Source organism: Limulus polyphemus, unplaced genomic scaffold, assembly GCF_000517525.1.
Source record: "Limulus polyphemus unplaced genomic scaffold, Limulus_polyphemus-2.1.2 Scaffold2382, whole genome shotgun sequence".
In the NCBI taxonomy this organism is placed as follows: Eukaryota; Metazoa; Arthropoda; class Merostomata; order Xiphosura; family Limulidae; genus Limulus; species Limulus polyphemus.
The window spans coordinates 155,468-171,765 of record NW_013667992.1 but is presented as its reverse complement, the minus strand read 5'-3'; the positions used below and the strand labels follow the sequence as shown (position 1 = coordinate 171,765).

Sequence of the window (16,298 nt, the reverse complement as noted above, 5' to 3'; positions counted from 1 at the left end):
AATTTCAATATTCGCGCTAAAACAAACACTATAACGAACGAACGTTAACTTCAACAATACGTCTCTCTCTGACCGCAGTTCAATTACTCATTACCTACACACACATTACCTTACCGTCACGCCGTCACCCTCCTTTATATACCAGACTACCCTATATCTAGTAAATACTAGAGCATTCGCCAAAGTACAGGATAGTTCTAGAAAGTAGAGGGCGTGAGAATCACGTGATCTCGATGACGCAACAGTATATTCGGATAATTTTTCTAGGTTGTTTGTAGTGTTCTGCAAGTAGTTAACAACATCCTTCATTTCATAGAACTTTTGACCGGTTTGGTCTTGCTTTTGTATCTACATCCTAGCCGGGCAAAACCCTCTAAAAGGTTTCTCTTCTTTGAATACATCACTTGAGTAGTCATTGACTTATGTAATCAGTAATTTACGCAATAGTGCATTGGGAGTACTTTGTCTGACTTGAAAATGTCATATAATATTATTCTATCTAAATATTGGATCCTGTGAAGAACAGGGCAATCCATAGGACCGAGTTCAAATCTCAAAGGTGAAGGTACCACCAAAAAATTTGCCACTTCAAAGGAATTTTTATGGATATTTCTAACGGAAAAGTATTCCCAAGCATGTCTCCCATATATGATGGTGACATACTCATCAACAAGTTTGCAGAAGGAAAGCCAACAAACCCACATGGCATCATGTAGATCGGAATGACATTTCATCTCACACAGAAACAGTTTCAAAGGTGGTGTGTTTTTAATTGGTCATATTGAACGTACACTGGAGAGAGAAAAAAACAAGCAATAGTGCTGAGCAAAGATAGTTGTCACAGCTCTGGATGCATCTTAGGAATAGACTTGCTGCAGAAATTGTCAACCAGGTTTGTTTCAACGACTGGCAAACTGTAGTTCTAGAGCAAAATCATTCACTGGAAACCTGATAAAATCCTGGAACAGTGGACTACATGTTGAAAAGTGGGTATTCTGTGGTTTACTACAGAAGAAGTATTTTATGTTGACATCAGATTATATTGTGATATAACTGAGGCATAGAACACACTATTTTTCATCTTGAAAACATGCTGCAATTATTCAAATGTGATATGTTATAATGTGGATATTATTATACCAGTAGTCGTCTGCAATTAAAATTATCCAACTAACTATTCAGCTTCCAGCTAGAATAGTCATTAGCATGGTACTAGAAGCAGAAGTGACACAAGCTAGCTGGGTAGCTAGTGTTGTAGCCACTGTATTACATTGAAGAATTGATTTGCAACTTCCAGTGCATCTAAACTCTCTGTTAAGTATTGTACTAACAACCTGAAATGAACAGAGAAATGAATTCACATAATTCTTACCAACTTGTTCATCGACAAGATGATCAATTGGATCTAAGAACAATCACACATCATCGTGTAAATACAGGCGAAACTTGTATGATTAAAAACAAAAAAGAAACACCACATAGGCTTCCTTGGGCGCCAAGGACATATCCAGTACTGAAATTCAGTGAATGAAAAAGAAATGAATAAGACAACTTTCAGAGAAGTGCAAAGTCATCATCAGTGATAATTGTCATAAAGAAGGAAGAAACATCAAGGTTCTATATGGACTTCAGACAGGTCAGTGTAGTAAAGCATATTAATGCTTTTTTATACTTATACAGGTGAACGTCCGAATGTGTTAGTAGGTGTCCATTCATTCAATACGCTATAACTAGCTTCTGTTTATCTGAACTAGATGAAGAAAGCAGACCTAAGACTGTTTTAAGCACTTGAGAAGGACTATGCATGAGCGTCTACAGGAGGAGCAAGGGGCACTTGCCCCCCCCCCCTGGAAAATCAGAAACATAATTTTTATTTTATTCACTCAGTACAAGTATATGAACTTACAAGTTTTTTATTCTCTTCACAATTTCACAATACTTATTACACTAAATTTTCAATTCTAATAAAAATCGTCAGGTTTATCAGCAGCTTTGCTTAAAATCTCTAGATACCTACCCTGTAGCATATTGAAAAACTACACTACTACTGCAGGTTCTTGAATATTGGACATGGCAATTCTTACTCAGGTCATCGAAGAGACCCATGAGGTCTTGCTGACATCTCCTGAGCCCTGATCGAGGTCAACCTGTTGCCACCTACCGGTAATACCACAGCAAGTTATCAAAAAGACTGACGCAGTCTTGCAGACATCCCATGATAAAGTGTGGTCGGGGTCAACCAAAATTTACTATTATGGATTATATACAGCTGCAAGTCTGCACTACGGCTTAAAATAACCTTACAAATATTAAACCCATCAAATCTAACTATGGGAGCTTGCCTATTCTCTTGACTGTAATGGTAAAGCTTTGAAGGCTGGTCCATCGTCCTTTGATTTTGACTTTGCACCACCCTCTGGAAAACTTTATATGGATGCCCAAGACTGTATGAATTTCAACTTGTGCATTCTATCTGTGTAACACACTTAGAGGACTTCAATTGGAGAGATGCCTCATATATGTGTATGACATACTCATCTTTAGTTGCATATTTCAAACCACAACTGAGAATGGTATTCCAGTATATCAAGCATGCATGCTTGAAATTGAAACTGTATGTAGAAGTAGTTTCTTGGTCACATAGTGGGTAAAGATGGAATATCTGCCAATCGTGCAAAAATCACAGTGGTCCAAGGACAGACCCTACCCTCTGATAAACTAAAAATCTGCAGCTTTCTAGGTTTTGTGTTGTATTTTCGATATTTTGTGTTAAATTTCTCTGAAATAGCCACGTTACTGTCTACACTGAATAAAGTTTGCAAGTTTTTTTGTGTTGTTATCAAAAAGTGAAGATGCCTTCCAGTACTTGAAGTACTCTTTCTCAGAGCACTAGTACTGACCTATCTTCGTTAAGATGCTCCATTCCTGCTGGATATAGATGCCAGTGACAGTGGAGCTGCCGGAAAATTCGTTTGCACTTGTAATATTCATCAAACATGACAGCCACTACTTGTATGATAGAAAGTTAATAATTTGAGTGGACAGTGCCTAACGAAATGATTACTAATGAACTTCCAAAATTTGGAAGGTATGATGGCGTTTTGTATAATGATGCTGCAAAAGTACAGTACCACCTAGGTCAGCAGCACAGATGCAGTATCTCGCTAGCTAGTGAGATCATGTCCATTTACTGAATGTTCAGATCCTGAACACAATGCAGTGGTTAATGTCATTACAACAGAGATTTTATCAAACCAAACAAGCAGTGGTAATTCTACATTTGGATGGACACCATGGATGACCAATAAGGATACTTCTTGGAGGAGCAACTTAAAGACCTAGGTCTAGTTTGGGTGCTTCTTATTGAGTGGAAAGGTAGGATATGCCCATCAAAAACTGGCGAATGTAGTATTGAGATCTGCAATATCTGGCACTTTTATAGTCAGTTACGAGATCATGATAATAGAATGTTAGCTATCATTATGAGCTACTGAGACACAGAAGCCAATCCATGATGCAGTTAATATGATACAAAGATTGAAAGGCACCAGGAAGTGACATAAACTCTTGTGTATAGTTGAAGGTATTTTTTCTGGGCACATTCGCATCAATGAATCGAGTAACCAAATATATGCGATAACTAACATTAATCCAAACACTTCACTGAATGACTGGCATTCTACCAACTGAAAACTGGCTCAATGCTTCGCTAATTCTTGTTACCTATAAAGTAGCCTTGTTTTTAGACACTTCGACGTCTTTAGATCACTAATATTCCCAAACATTTTAGGTATTCTAGGACTACTTTTATAAACTTACTTGATGTTAACGTCATTCGTTCTTTAGCGAACATCTAAATTAAAACATTGAAAATATAACTTAGAATAGTGTCTTACGTGACTTAGTCTATAAACTGAAATCAAAATTACTTGTTCATTTAAATACAATATGGCTTACTTATACATATGTTCGATTTGTACAACTGAAAAATTCCGAACTTTGGTAGATATTACCAAATGTTTTATTTCAGTTTTAGAACAAGATAGTTGTTGTCCACGAATTTTGAGTAAACTACATTTTGCTGTGGTGTTGTGCAATAAATTTTGGACCACACGAATATAATGTGGATTTATTTATGAAAGCAGGTGTGATTTCACATATTTATTTAGATTAAGTTTAACTTGTGTCAAAAGACAGAGTAGTATGGATTTCTAGTGAGCTTTGGAATATCCCACTGCCGGACCCTTCAACAGATCCCGGTGCAGCTGCACCCCCGTCTCGTCAGCCCTGGCTGTATCCACAGGTCTCAGCATAGTCAGAAGTCTACCTGTGTAAACTGCATATCACTAACGCATGGCACAAAACTTATTTTGACGTCATAGTGACGAGTGTAGATAATATTAAATAGCAAAAGAACTAGCATATGTATAACATCTGCATCTAGACAACATTTTCCAATTCAGTCAGGTGCTGTTGCTTTCCACCTGGTCAATGTGTCTAACTTAGGAATGTGCCCTATGCCTGAAACTTTTTGTTGTGCCATATTCTTTCATTGGGTAGGTTCTTTTACACTATTTGATTAAAATAATGCGAAGCTCAGTTCACGTAAAGATATTTTTTCCTTAAAGTTCTCTACACGTTATTTTCACGTATAAGTCTAAATTCACAAATAATGTTTTATTTTCAACAAAATTTCTTTGTAATCTGACCGTGACAACTGAAACAAAACATTAAAAATATATCTTACAACACTGCCCTTCCTGGATTGTGACATTTGATGAACAGTCTTATTAAAAATAAAAGAAGCACACTAAACTATCCATTCACCAAGTTTTTTCTTGGTTGTTTCTCTTCCGAGGCTTATGGTACACAGATGGAATGACCTCTTATCCCTTATCAACCCTGGCTGTCCTATCACCAAAGGAGTTCTTGCAGAGTATGTAGTAGAACACATTCAATTACAGCTCTAACCTTTTGGATCCTCTGGATGTTGTCTCGACAGGAACTCTGAGCTCCTCTGCAGATAAATTCTTTTCTGGAGTTACCCAGTTGGCTGTTCTCATGCCAATGTACTTCCTAGGATGATCATGGTGGATGACCTTTGACTACCAGTCTTTCTGTAAACCACATCATTGATTCATTTCACTAAAACACATTGTTATTTAGTAAAAAGTACTGGGTACTTTTAAACATTGTTTAAACTGAGATTTTTATGAAATATCTTTACACAATTGCCATGTTTCTACTTAACTTCGGAGTTTGTGCAGCCATCCCACACCAACTTGATGGAACCTACTCTTATCAGCCTTAACATCATAGTGACTTTTCATTTTATCACAATCCAATTTAAGCCTTTCCTGGGTAAATTTATACATGAAATCTTTATTCTTTAGATCCACGAGAGTTCTTCCAACCATTAAACCATCCAGTGTTTGGCTCCACTACACCACAATCACAAAAGGTAGATTTAATCCTTATAACTCTTGGTATGAATATTTTAGTTCTTGTTGGTTGTCACTGGAAGTTCAACCTCTGGTGTTGTAGTGCCATGTAATGCTCAAGTACCGTGATGCTATATACCTGGATAATCAATTCCCAATATGAATTCTTCCTCAATGTCAAATACACACACATTATGAGACTTAAAGAAGTTTCCCAATGTGTGGGTAACTTCTAGCTTTCCACTTGCTGTTTGCATAAATCCTTCTTCATTACCAGAGACAATTTCCCATCTTTCATTACTAAATCAGGTTGAACTATTGTAGCTGTAGAACTAGTATTGATCAGCATTCTACAAGGTTTGCCATCAATAAACCCATTGACTTGGGGATGGTTTTCCTCAAATAATGAACTTTTTTTCTCTTTTGGGACAGCTGGGATATTCTCAGCTGAACTTTGCCCCATATGTACAGCTAATTCCGGTTTCTTGTCTGGTTAGGCTCGTCCTTTAGGTATTGTATCTTCAGTGTATTAACAGCTATTTATTCTTCACAGCCTCAGCTGTGATGGATAATTTTCCCACATGGTTTTGTAGTGATTTTATGTATTTATGGATTAACATGTTAAACTAACCCCTCCTAAAGATGGGGATTGGTCAGCTTTGTAACCAGGTTTCTTTTCATATACTTTGTTTTTGCCTTTGTGGTTGTCAGTGTTGTGAGCAGTAGTTCTACTATTTCTTGATCAACATGTGCTTAAAGTTAGACTTTTTTTGGTAGTTCTAGATTTAGGAATAGTCAGGTTGGCTTGAAGGTAAAAGGGGAGAAGATTTAGTATGTATCTGCTACCTCCTTTTCAAGATTTAAATTTTGTCAAAATAATTGTTTTTCAGACTTCTCAGTTTGGTTGTAGGGAGTCACTAAAGTAACACATTAACTTTCCCTGTTTTGAGAGTATAAAAATGTGGGTTTGCTAACTAACAAATATTTTTACAGGGAAGGTGGCACAAGATGTCCAAAATATAAAGCTATTTTTCCTGTTAGCAAACTGGATAAGATCAATGACAACCACACCTTAAAACTCAATTTCCAGTGGACACAGCTCTTGAATGTGAGAAGTACCCATGTACAAAATTGACTTAATTAGTGCATTTTGTTTTGTATGTAAAGCCAGGTTAGCTGCTCTAACACATGATTTAAGGAGATTCATTTTTAACAAAAGTTTGGATAGGATTAGAAAAGAAAATTTCCGAGTAGTTATTTCTTGTGTATTTAACTTATGGAAAGGTTTGTGTACTACAAGTTGTTCTGTGTAAAACTTCATGATTTTAAGTTATTGTTGCTCTACATCTTGTACCCCTTTGAAAATTATTAAAAAGAAACAAACCCCCACAACTCAAAATAAGAAGGCATTCTCAGTGAGTTACTAATATATTCCACAAACTAACACTCACTACTGTTGACTAACCATTGAAAAATTAGTTTTAAATGAAATCAACAACTCTTTAAGTTTTTTAACAAATTATACTGACCATGGATGTGCCACTGGCTCTAAGATTTTAAATTAACGTTAAAAGGCTTAAGGTAATGGAAGAAAAAGATTGTGCTATGCAGATTCTACAAATTAAGTCATAATCACATACCAATCACAAACCATGACCTGATGACAATCCTGCCCTTGAGTTTGTCACACACAAACAATGGCTTGGGCAAGACCTGACTTACTTGTTTGTAAATACTTTACAAGAATATTGATAAATGCAAGTTTTCTTATTGTGTATGTGGATGTAGAGATGTCAGCAACTAGTTTTTTTCTGTTACTAGCCTAACAAGGCAGCCACCTTAGCATTCTGGAGACATAACAGAGCTTGGAGTCTGTAATATAGCTAAGCAAAGCTGGAACTGTAATATTTCCTTCTGGTATACTGATGTTCACTTGCTATCACAAATATACACAGCACCTAATGTTTTTATGACACTCAAACTCTTACAACAGTGTTTTACAGATAGGCTTTTATGACTTTTAAGATGTGATAAAATTTTCACAGAAATTAACAACTATATTTGTCATTGTTTCTAGAAAATAATTTCATAATTAAAACGTGTGATAAAATTTTCACAGAAATTAACAACTATATTTGTCATTGTTTCTAGAAAATAATTTCATAATTAAAACGTTTAAATATAGTGAAAAATTATCACCACTTTATGAAAAATTGTTGAAATTTGTGTGTGTGTGTGTATAAAAAGTGCACCTAATATTGCCCAAGTATAAACCCATGAAATATAAATAGGTAAAAAACCCTTAATATTAACAAATTGATATGTAATTAACTTTAATAACAGTGTTGCCTATTTACTTGAGTTTTGTGTACAAACGATTACGTACGAGCAGTAGTTACATTAATTAGTGTCACATAAATTAATAGATTATTCCAAGTAATCAAAACATTGCCATCAAACTTCTTCTCCCCCATCTACTAATATTCTGTCACCACTTTTGAAATGCTGACTAGAGGAAAAGTATAACACCCACCACCAACCATGATACCACTGTTTGAAGAAAACTGTACTAATTAATTAATGTGGCCATCAATTAGAAAATACCAATAATCACCAAGCTCTAGTTGTGAATTTTAGCTAATTTTTAACACTGTTGGTGTAAAATATGCATTAGAAAACAGTACCACAAAACTACAAATGTCAATATAAAACACGGTTGATGAACAGTTGTTTGGTATTTTCAGCATAAGTCCTTAGTGAACTTGGAAAGACTCTCAACATGATCTGTTCAGTAGGACTGACAATTCTGAATAGTTTTAAGTAATTAAACATTGGTTTAATAGTTTATTTTATTCTGTTAAGTTAAAGATACTTTTAATTTTAACAGAAATGCCGCATGAAGGTAACGCTTACATGAACTGCTCTCAGTTAGGAAACTCTTGTGTAATTAAAATCAATCAAATAAGTAAAAAACAAATAACATATAATGAATTTGTGTAAGATACTTCTTCCGAAAGAAAAATTACAGTTGTTATATTAAAGAAACAGTGTCTAAAACTCACAATAAATCTGTAATAAACCAAAAGTGGAATTAAATAAATGTTGGTCTGTCACTAATACAAACACCTTGTGCATAAAATTAATATTTCTTAGTTAGCCTTATCAGTTACAACTGCCAAGTCTCTGATACAAAACAATTGTGGCTTATAAAACTTACCTGTGTACATTCATTCACTGCATACAATTCTCAGTGAAAGTGAACCACAATTGCTCAACAGACACACTCGGATTGAGATCTAACTTTTAAATTTACTACAGCCTGCTTTAAATAACAAGAACTTAACAATTCCCTGTTACCATACAACGAACAATATAAGACACAAATATCTTGAATAAAATTTTAAATTTCCTTTCTTTGTTGAAAAGTTCTCAAAAGTAACCTAAGTTTCATTTCTTTTCAAATGAATTAAAAGTTTTATGATACCTTGGTTTCTGACTATTATAAGTACAACAAAAGAAATTTGAAATGAATAACTTTTAACACACTGGAATAAAAAAAAAAGCAAAAAATCATTTTCAATTTTTATGCTGCTTTCAAAAACATATGATGGATAACTTTAATAATGCCTTGTCAATTTTTATGTTGTGCCAGCAGCAACTGAATTGATATGTTGTCTTTGGTAAGGTAACTTCAACACTTAATAAAATGTATTCATAATTTCACAACACATATCATACATCCAGATTTTTTCATATGAACTACATATTGTTTATACTTTCACTATAAAAACCTTCACTTCTATCTATATTAAATACACACACTAATGGGATTTCTTGAAGCATGAAAGTTACTCTTACAAGACAATATGAACATGTATAGTTCCTCATTAAACTTGAGATCCTAATGTAATCCTCATGTTTTTTCTGTTACATATTTTATAGTACATTTCTTTTAAAATGTAGGATTTCACAATTCATTTGATTACGGTGGGTTGGAAGTCCTTAAAATTAATAGGTTATATTGGTATGTGTAAATATGTAAGTGTTAAGAAAACAAATTACTTTCCAGTAAGTATGGATGGATACTTTTTTACAAATAGTAAACTTAGTAATAGTGGTAGCTTTAAATTCTGTTCTCTTAACTAAAAGATATACAATTTTAACAAAACTTTAATGTCGCATTTCTCTATTCATATTTCACACCTGTCTCATGAAACTGTATCATTTCATTCATTCCTATAATATATATATCAATATCTACATCAAAATGTAAACAAATAGAAGTTGAGTCAAAATTATAAAGATATATAGACACACAACTGGCTATTTTAGTATTTTAGGTAATTAATCAATTAAAAAAAACTAAGAGCTATGAAACAAGTGCCCTTCTTTGGAATGTGTGAACAATTTAACAACAAAACATTTTTTTTTTATTTGATCAACCTTCAATTCTGGCTGAAAATTTTATCAATATAAGCTAAGTAAATTTTACAAACAAAAGCTCAAAACTAGTATCACGAAAATGATTTTCAACAAATAACTTTTTCTGTTTTTATCATTTTTTAGGGATGATTAATTAGAATATTAATTTAACTATGGAAAACTGCATACTTATAAAAGCCCTTACTGACAAAAATTTTGTTAATAGTTCACCATATAATGTAATTATTTTCTTAGTGCACTTTAAAAACAGATATTTGGTTCCTTTGCTGCATTAGAATTTCCCTATCATTTACACTTCCTCCGAAAACCTACTTTTAACAAAAACAATTGCTTATTTTGGTAGAGGCTTCACAAAAATCTAACCTGTTTATACATTTATGCTGCTACTGTAACATAAACAGATGCTAATAATTTTACAGAAGTGTTTAGCAAAAAAACCAATTTGAATTCCATTTTCATAAGACAATTAGTGATTATACTAGATTGCTGATCATTCTCTAATATGCAAAATGTATAGAGGCAATTTTTTTTCAAACCTTTCTTAAACTAAAAATTATTTCCATACAGTTTTTTCAAACCTTTCTTGAACTAAAAATTATCTCCATACAGTTATTTTTTATTCAATTACAATTAAAAACATTTACTTTTACAGATAAATATACAGTGAATCATAAATAAATTGCACAAAAATATGTTTTATTTCTTTATTTAGGGAACAATGGGAGAGTGTTTTTGAAGAAGTACTACTATTTTTACTTTAGGTTCTGTTAAGCCTATCATCGGAATGAGAACTAATGATAAGTACCCCTTCCTGAAATGATGTTCTCAAACTCAGGAAAAAAACATATTGAAAAAAATCAAACCAAAGTTAACATTTTCCTGTCTTTGTTTTTCTTACTTATGTTTGCTCTCATAAATGCCTAAAAATTTTTCAGGGTCTGATCTTTTTCACAGAACAAATCTGGCACAAAATTACACACATCCATTTTTTAATTTAAAATTTAAACTCTTACAAAGTAAGTGTATTAATATCACTCTACATACTTTCACTTTCTATACACATATATCTTTCAGTTTTTATCTCAAAAGTTTTTAACATCTCTTATAAATTTTAAGAGTACCAAAAAATAAAAATGAAGAAGCAAAGCAGAAAAAGAATTAATAATTTTATACATTTTTAATAACTACAGCTGACAGTCGTGAACAAGTTATCATGTATGTACAATATGGCAATAGGTGTTATATATCAGTGTATTTCTAATCTAAAAGCAAAATATTTCAATGATTTACTTTATTACATGTAAGCAAAAACAAAAAAACTTAGAATATCTTAAGTTACATTTTAAATTCTTCATAAATCACTAATATGGTTGAAAAATCAGGTTGTAAATGATCGATAAAACTGAATTCAACACCTTTCAATAAAAACATGAATATATATTACTGTAATCTAAGCTTTGGGTCAAAGTTGACTAAATTTTCTATCCAACAATTAAATATCACCCAGTTTCTATCAATAATAATTTTATTTTCAATACAAAAAAAATATTTTAAATTAAATTCTTTCTATATTTTTTAAAGTAAAGAAGGAGGTGGTGTAAAATTATTAATGATTCACGCAGAAACAAAAACCTTCAATTCATTGCAAGTCAATTACGAGTTATGTTACTGTAAATAAATCAGATATTAACATGAGCTAATTTATTAAAAACAATTACAACACAGCTTGAAAGCAGCAATACTGTATTTAATTTTGAGAATGTATGAACAATAAAAATAGTTTTCAAAAAAAGATAAAAATGTGTTGGAAATTTCAAGGTAGTAATTAAATGTATTTTAATTAAATTTTAATTAAATGTATTTCTTGGACAAATATTTATACAGGTACATGGGAAAATGTAATTATTTCAGAATATGGTCTATTAACGATATCACCATAGAAGCAAGACCTTGTACTAAAATACCTTTATGTTATTTTAAAGTCAGTTACCATCACGTACTTATCAGTTCTGAAAAATGTTACTGGCATGATCTATTAACATTCCGAGTTCAAGTTATTGAATTCAGTTTTATCTGCCATATGATTCATATTTCATTTCAATCAGTTCAAGAAAAATTACCAACCTCAACAAAGCCAAGCTTTTGTGCTCTTTATTGGTGTCCCCCATTAATAACCTACCGAACCTAGACAATGTAACAAAATAGTGCTTTTCACCCAACTCTGTGAAAAGTAAAAATAAAAAGAGAGAAGTGGAACAGTCCCAATAGCTCCTGGATAGTTTGATCACTCAAGCACTTACGCATAATAAAACAGACTTGTCATCTATTGAAAATGACAAAATAAAAGTGCTTGCACTATCATTTAACAAAAGCAGCAAACACACCCCACATTGTTTCAACAGCATTGGGTTTCATACTTTCGGCCTCCATGTCTAAATCTAGAAGTTCACGCACACGTTTCATAGCTACTTCATAGTCATCATCAGTCAAGGGAGCAAAGGCATTCTCTAAAACATCCGAAGCATGGGCTAGTATAATAAGAGAAAGTAGTCTTTTGTCCATTCGATGCGGATCGTTAACCCATCTTCCCAGAACAGCATCTTGAACTTTCTTTACCAACTTACTTTTAGCAGTATTGTCAGTCAGTGGGTGTGTGGTCATGTCAAAGAGTAGAAAGTTTTGTTTCTCAGTGGTCAACAAACCTTTCTCCACCAGGTTCTTAGCCAAACGTTCTCTTACATTCCGAAGTTGGTAACGGAGCTTTAGTGGATTCCAAGTTTCACCTTAAGATATCAAAAGTTCATAATTATGAAATAATCTTACATAAATATGCAAATCTGCTGTTGATTTTTCAAATACCATCTTCACTTTTCTAGTCTACATTACACTTTCTACAAATAATTACTTTTAATATGAGTCATCTGTTAGATTTACATTTTTTTATGCAGGATTACTTAAAAAATAAACAATTAATGTTTATATCAACAAAAGTTTACCAAAGACAAATGAACAGCTGTATTACTACATAGCAAGAACAAGCAGACTTGATTTAGTTTTTCTGTGTGCATGGGGTGGGAGGGGCAGGGTGGAGGGGAGTAATTAGAATGTAGATTTTGAAAGTAAGAGCTACTCATGATTTGAGGTGTTCAGATCTAATTGTGACTTACCACTAAGATACTCAATCCAGCTCTGCAGAGTTTCTGAAGGACTGGTCTCTTTTATGTGTTTCAAGGCTTCATCTAACAAAACATCACCAGTGGGTGTGTCACTTTTTAATAAAACTTTCCTCATCAAAACACTTCGTCTGCGCATTCCAGCTTTCTCAAGTTCTATCCTTCCTCGTAAAGCCAGCTCTACAAGTATACATCCACGAAGACCAGAAGAAATGCAGTCATTCCAGAAGGATGTGTAACCCTGCAAAAATAAACCAATTTTTTTCTTCTTCTTAATAAGATATTAGGTTTATAGAATTGAGAAAAATAGCAGCTAAAGAAAACAGAAATTCTGATATACTAAGAAATATTCAAAGGTAAATAATATTCATATAAAGAGTTCTTAACTTAATGTACAGAGATAAAAGCTGTTGTACTGTAGGACATTTCTGTAAACACAAAGACTGTAGCAGCATCCATTACTTGAAACACACCTATCTAATACTTTCTACACAGATAAAAAAAAATTGTGTGTTTTACATCCCTTATTATATTAATAAGAAAAAAACATAAGCAGGTTGCAAAAAGTAATGACTGTTTGTCATATATCAAGATTAAAAACTACAGACAGTGAAGCCTAATGTTTGCCTAGGTAATACAATACTGAATAAATGCAAATAGTGGAGAACATTTTGGACAAAAGCTACAGACCAGTTGTCAATAATTTATACCATCATTGAAACATCAAAACATTTTAAATATGACTGAATACAATAAGAATCATATCAACAATGCCATGTCCAATTTTAAATATTTTTTTTCCCATTGGCTGCATATCTTGTTTTTGAACAGCCTGCAATGCTATGATTCCTTTACTTTATTACTTACTGTGGATAGAAAAGACTTATCAAAAAATTTTTCTTAAAAGCTTCATAAGCTTTCAAACTATACATCTTCACTACACAGAAACAACCTAGATAATCACAAGTACATCTATATGAACATTAACTTTGTTTATGCTTAATCAAAACATCTTAAAGCACTTAACTGACTTCACAGTGAAATCATAAAACTTAGAAAAAATGAACCCCCATTAAAAAAAAGAGAAAAGAATGCCACATAAGCTAATTGCAACAATATCTCTACACCATTGTTTTCTTCAGTATGCTGAAGTTTACTGCCAGAAAGCTTTTTTTTTTATATCAGAAAGGCTAGTCAATATGGTCTACTAAAATATAGCTATGCTTGTTAAAAACTAAATGTTATATTATTAGGTGTACGAGATCTAGTCTGGCCTAAAAAATTTAATGAAACATCATGCTAGACTGCATATGTTTTTTTCCCCCATCTTTTAAGTCAGTCTGTTATGGATTTTAAAACAAGGGTGTGTCAAAACATAATCTTTTTTTATCCCTGAAACATCAAAAATATCTGCAGCCTAATGTGCTGTTTCATCACGTTATTTATACCAAACAAAGCATCTGAAATAACAATATGTAAACATTGTTAATAAAAAGTTCACTCTATACTCATAACTGTTATGTTATTTTGTGAAACAATATTACTTAATGAACAAATGCATCTGGTTTGATAACAACAGTTTGTGTTAATTGATAACTTGGTCTTCGATAAGATCAAAGTCAGGCTGGATTTTTTTTTATTTACATTTATAATTATAAAATATATGTAGATCACTCACGAAATATTAATTTGGTTCCTACTAACATTTTCTTTTTAAGTCTGTATGTGTATCACAGCACAAATACTGAAATGAAGCATGGAACTGCAAAGCAAATACATGTAATAATTACATGCATGTTGTAGGTTGCACGAAAAAAAAATTACTTACGTCTATTATAGTATAGTTTAGCAGTTTATATGAAAAATTGTAAAAAATATCTAACTGTTAAAGAGTTATATAGTGTCCTGCTATAAGTATACATATGTTCCTTGAACATGTCTCATGTTCTGGAAGGAAACTAGGTATTAATACAGACACATTACGTAAGTAGATTAGCAGCATTGAAGATGAGTGCAAGATGCAATGTATTGTGAATTATTTTAATGCTTTCTTAAGCACAATATCCTATGCTTACAACTGTTCAGAGATATCATGAACTTGATAGTACAGCATTTTAAAAAAAAACTTTCAGGCTAGCCAAAAGTGTGACACAGAACATATACTTTCTCTTGTTAGGAATTATGAAAAAAAGTTCCAGATAACATCTTAGCAACAAAATAAAAAGTGACTTAGCTGTATTCAGTATGGCTACATATGAATGGGCATCATTTTCTTGCTCTCCATGATATAAGTACTTTGTAAGGGTTAATATATACAAACTATACATCACATTTAAAAATTCCTGGCAGTGTATTGCTTAGTATAAAGACTATTGGCACTGGAAACTTAACAACTGGCTGCAATCTTTTGTAGGGTTAAGAGATGTACTTTAATTAACCAGTTTCATTGTGATGGTCAAATAAAGCAGGCATATAAATGATTTGATTGTGAATGGGTTGTGCCAGCTGTGATGGGGATGTTATGGTGAGGAATAAAATCTGCATACTGAGCTCAACCCTTCCATTACTGGCTGGGTGGAATCCACCCAACTCATAATCACAAAAGTATCCATGAGAATAATTATATTATTATTTTTGATAATGTACGCACATCTTTACAAAATTCTGCAGATTATTGATAAACATTACATGGTTTTCATACACAAAATATTAGGCTTTTAAATTAAGTATTAAGATTTTTTAAATTAAAGATCTTCTCATAAATCTTTTTCTTTCAGAATGTTGACTATCCAACATGCAAAACAATTTTGATTTTAAGATTAAAAATACTTTAATGCATCAGAACTTTTTCAAATTTCACATTAAAAATCTTTATAATCTCCAGATAATTATCCATTTTTTTGAGAAAATGTTTATATTTTATTTGTCATTTTCACTACTGTATTTCTGTACAGGGGTTGGTTTGATTTCACCAATTTTGTAACCTCAATAAAAAATTAGGAAAAAATATAAATTATGCTATTTTCGTTCTAGAATCACTACAAATTATAACACGAAAACACAAATGTTTAGTCTAAATAGCTTGAATCTCATAACATTTTACATTTATATATATTTATTATTTTTATTATATTGACCTTCCAACTGAGCCTGGTTAACAATATAGAAGTTACAATGAATCAATGCACGTGTACTCGTGTTACCACATCCAATAATATATATAATTAACCTTTAGTCTCTT

General features: G+C 32.4%; 1 protein-coding gene across 1 annotated transcript in view; it reads right to left on the bottom strand.

Annotated features, from left to right (window-relative positions):
* Positions 1–8,423: 8,423 nt before the first annotated feature.
* Positions 8,424–16,298, bottom strand: part of LOC106466795 (Golgi phosphoprotein 3 homolog sauron-like) — a 12,723-nt gene continuing 4,848 nt past the window's right edge. The window contains exons 2-3 of the mRNA XM_013927097.2: positions 13,052–13,298; positions 8,424–12,667 (exon numbers count right to left, since the gene is read on the bottom strand). Of these exons, the coding sequence (XP_013782551.1) occupies positions 12,243–12,667; positions 13,052–13,298 (672 nt within the window). The 3' untranslated portion in view covers positions 8,424–12,242. The remainder of the gene's footprint in view (positions 12,668–13,051; positions 13,299–16,298) is intronic.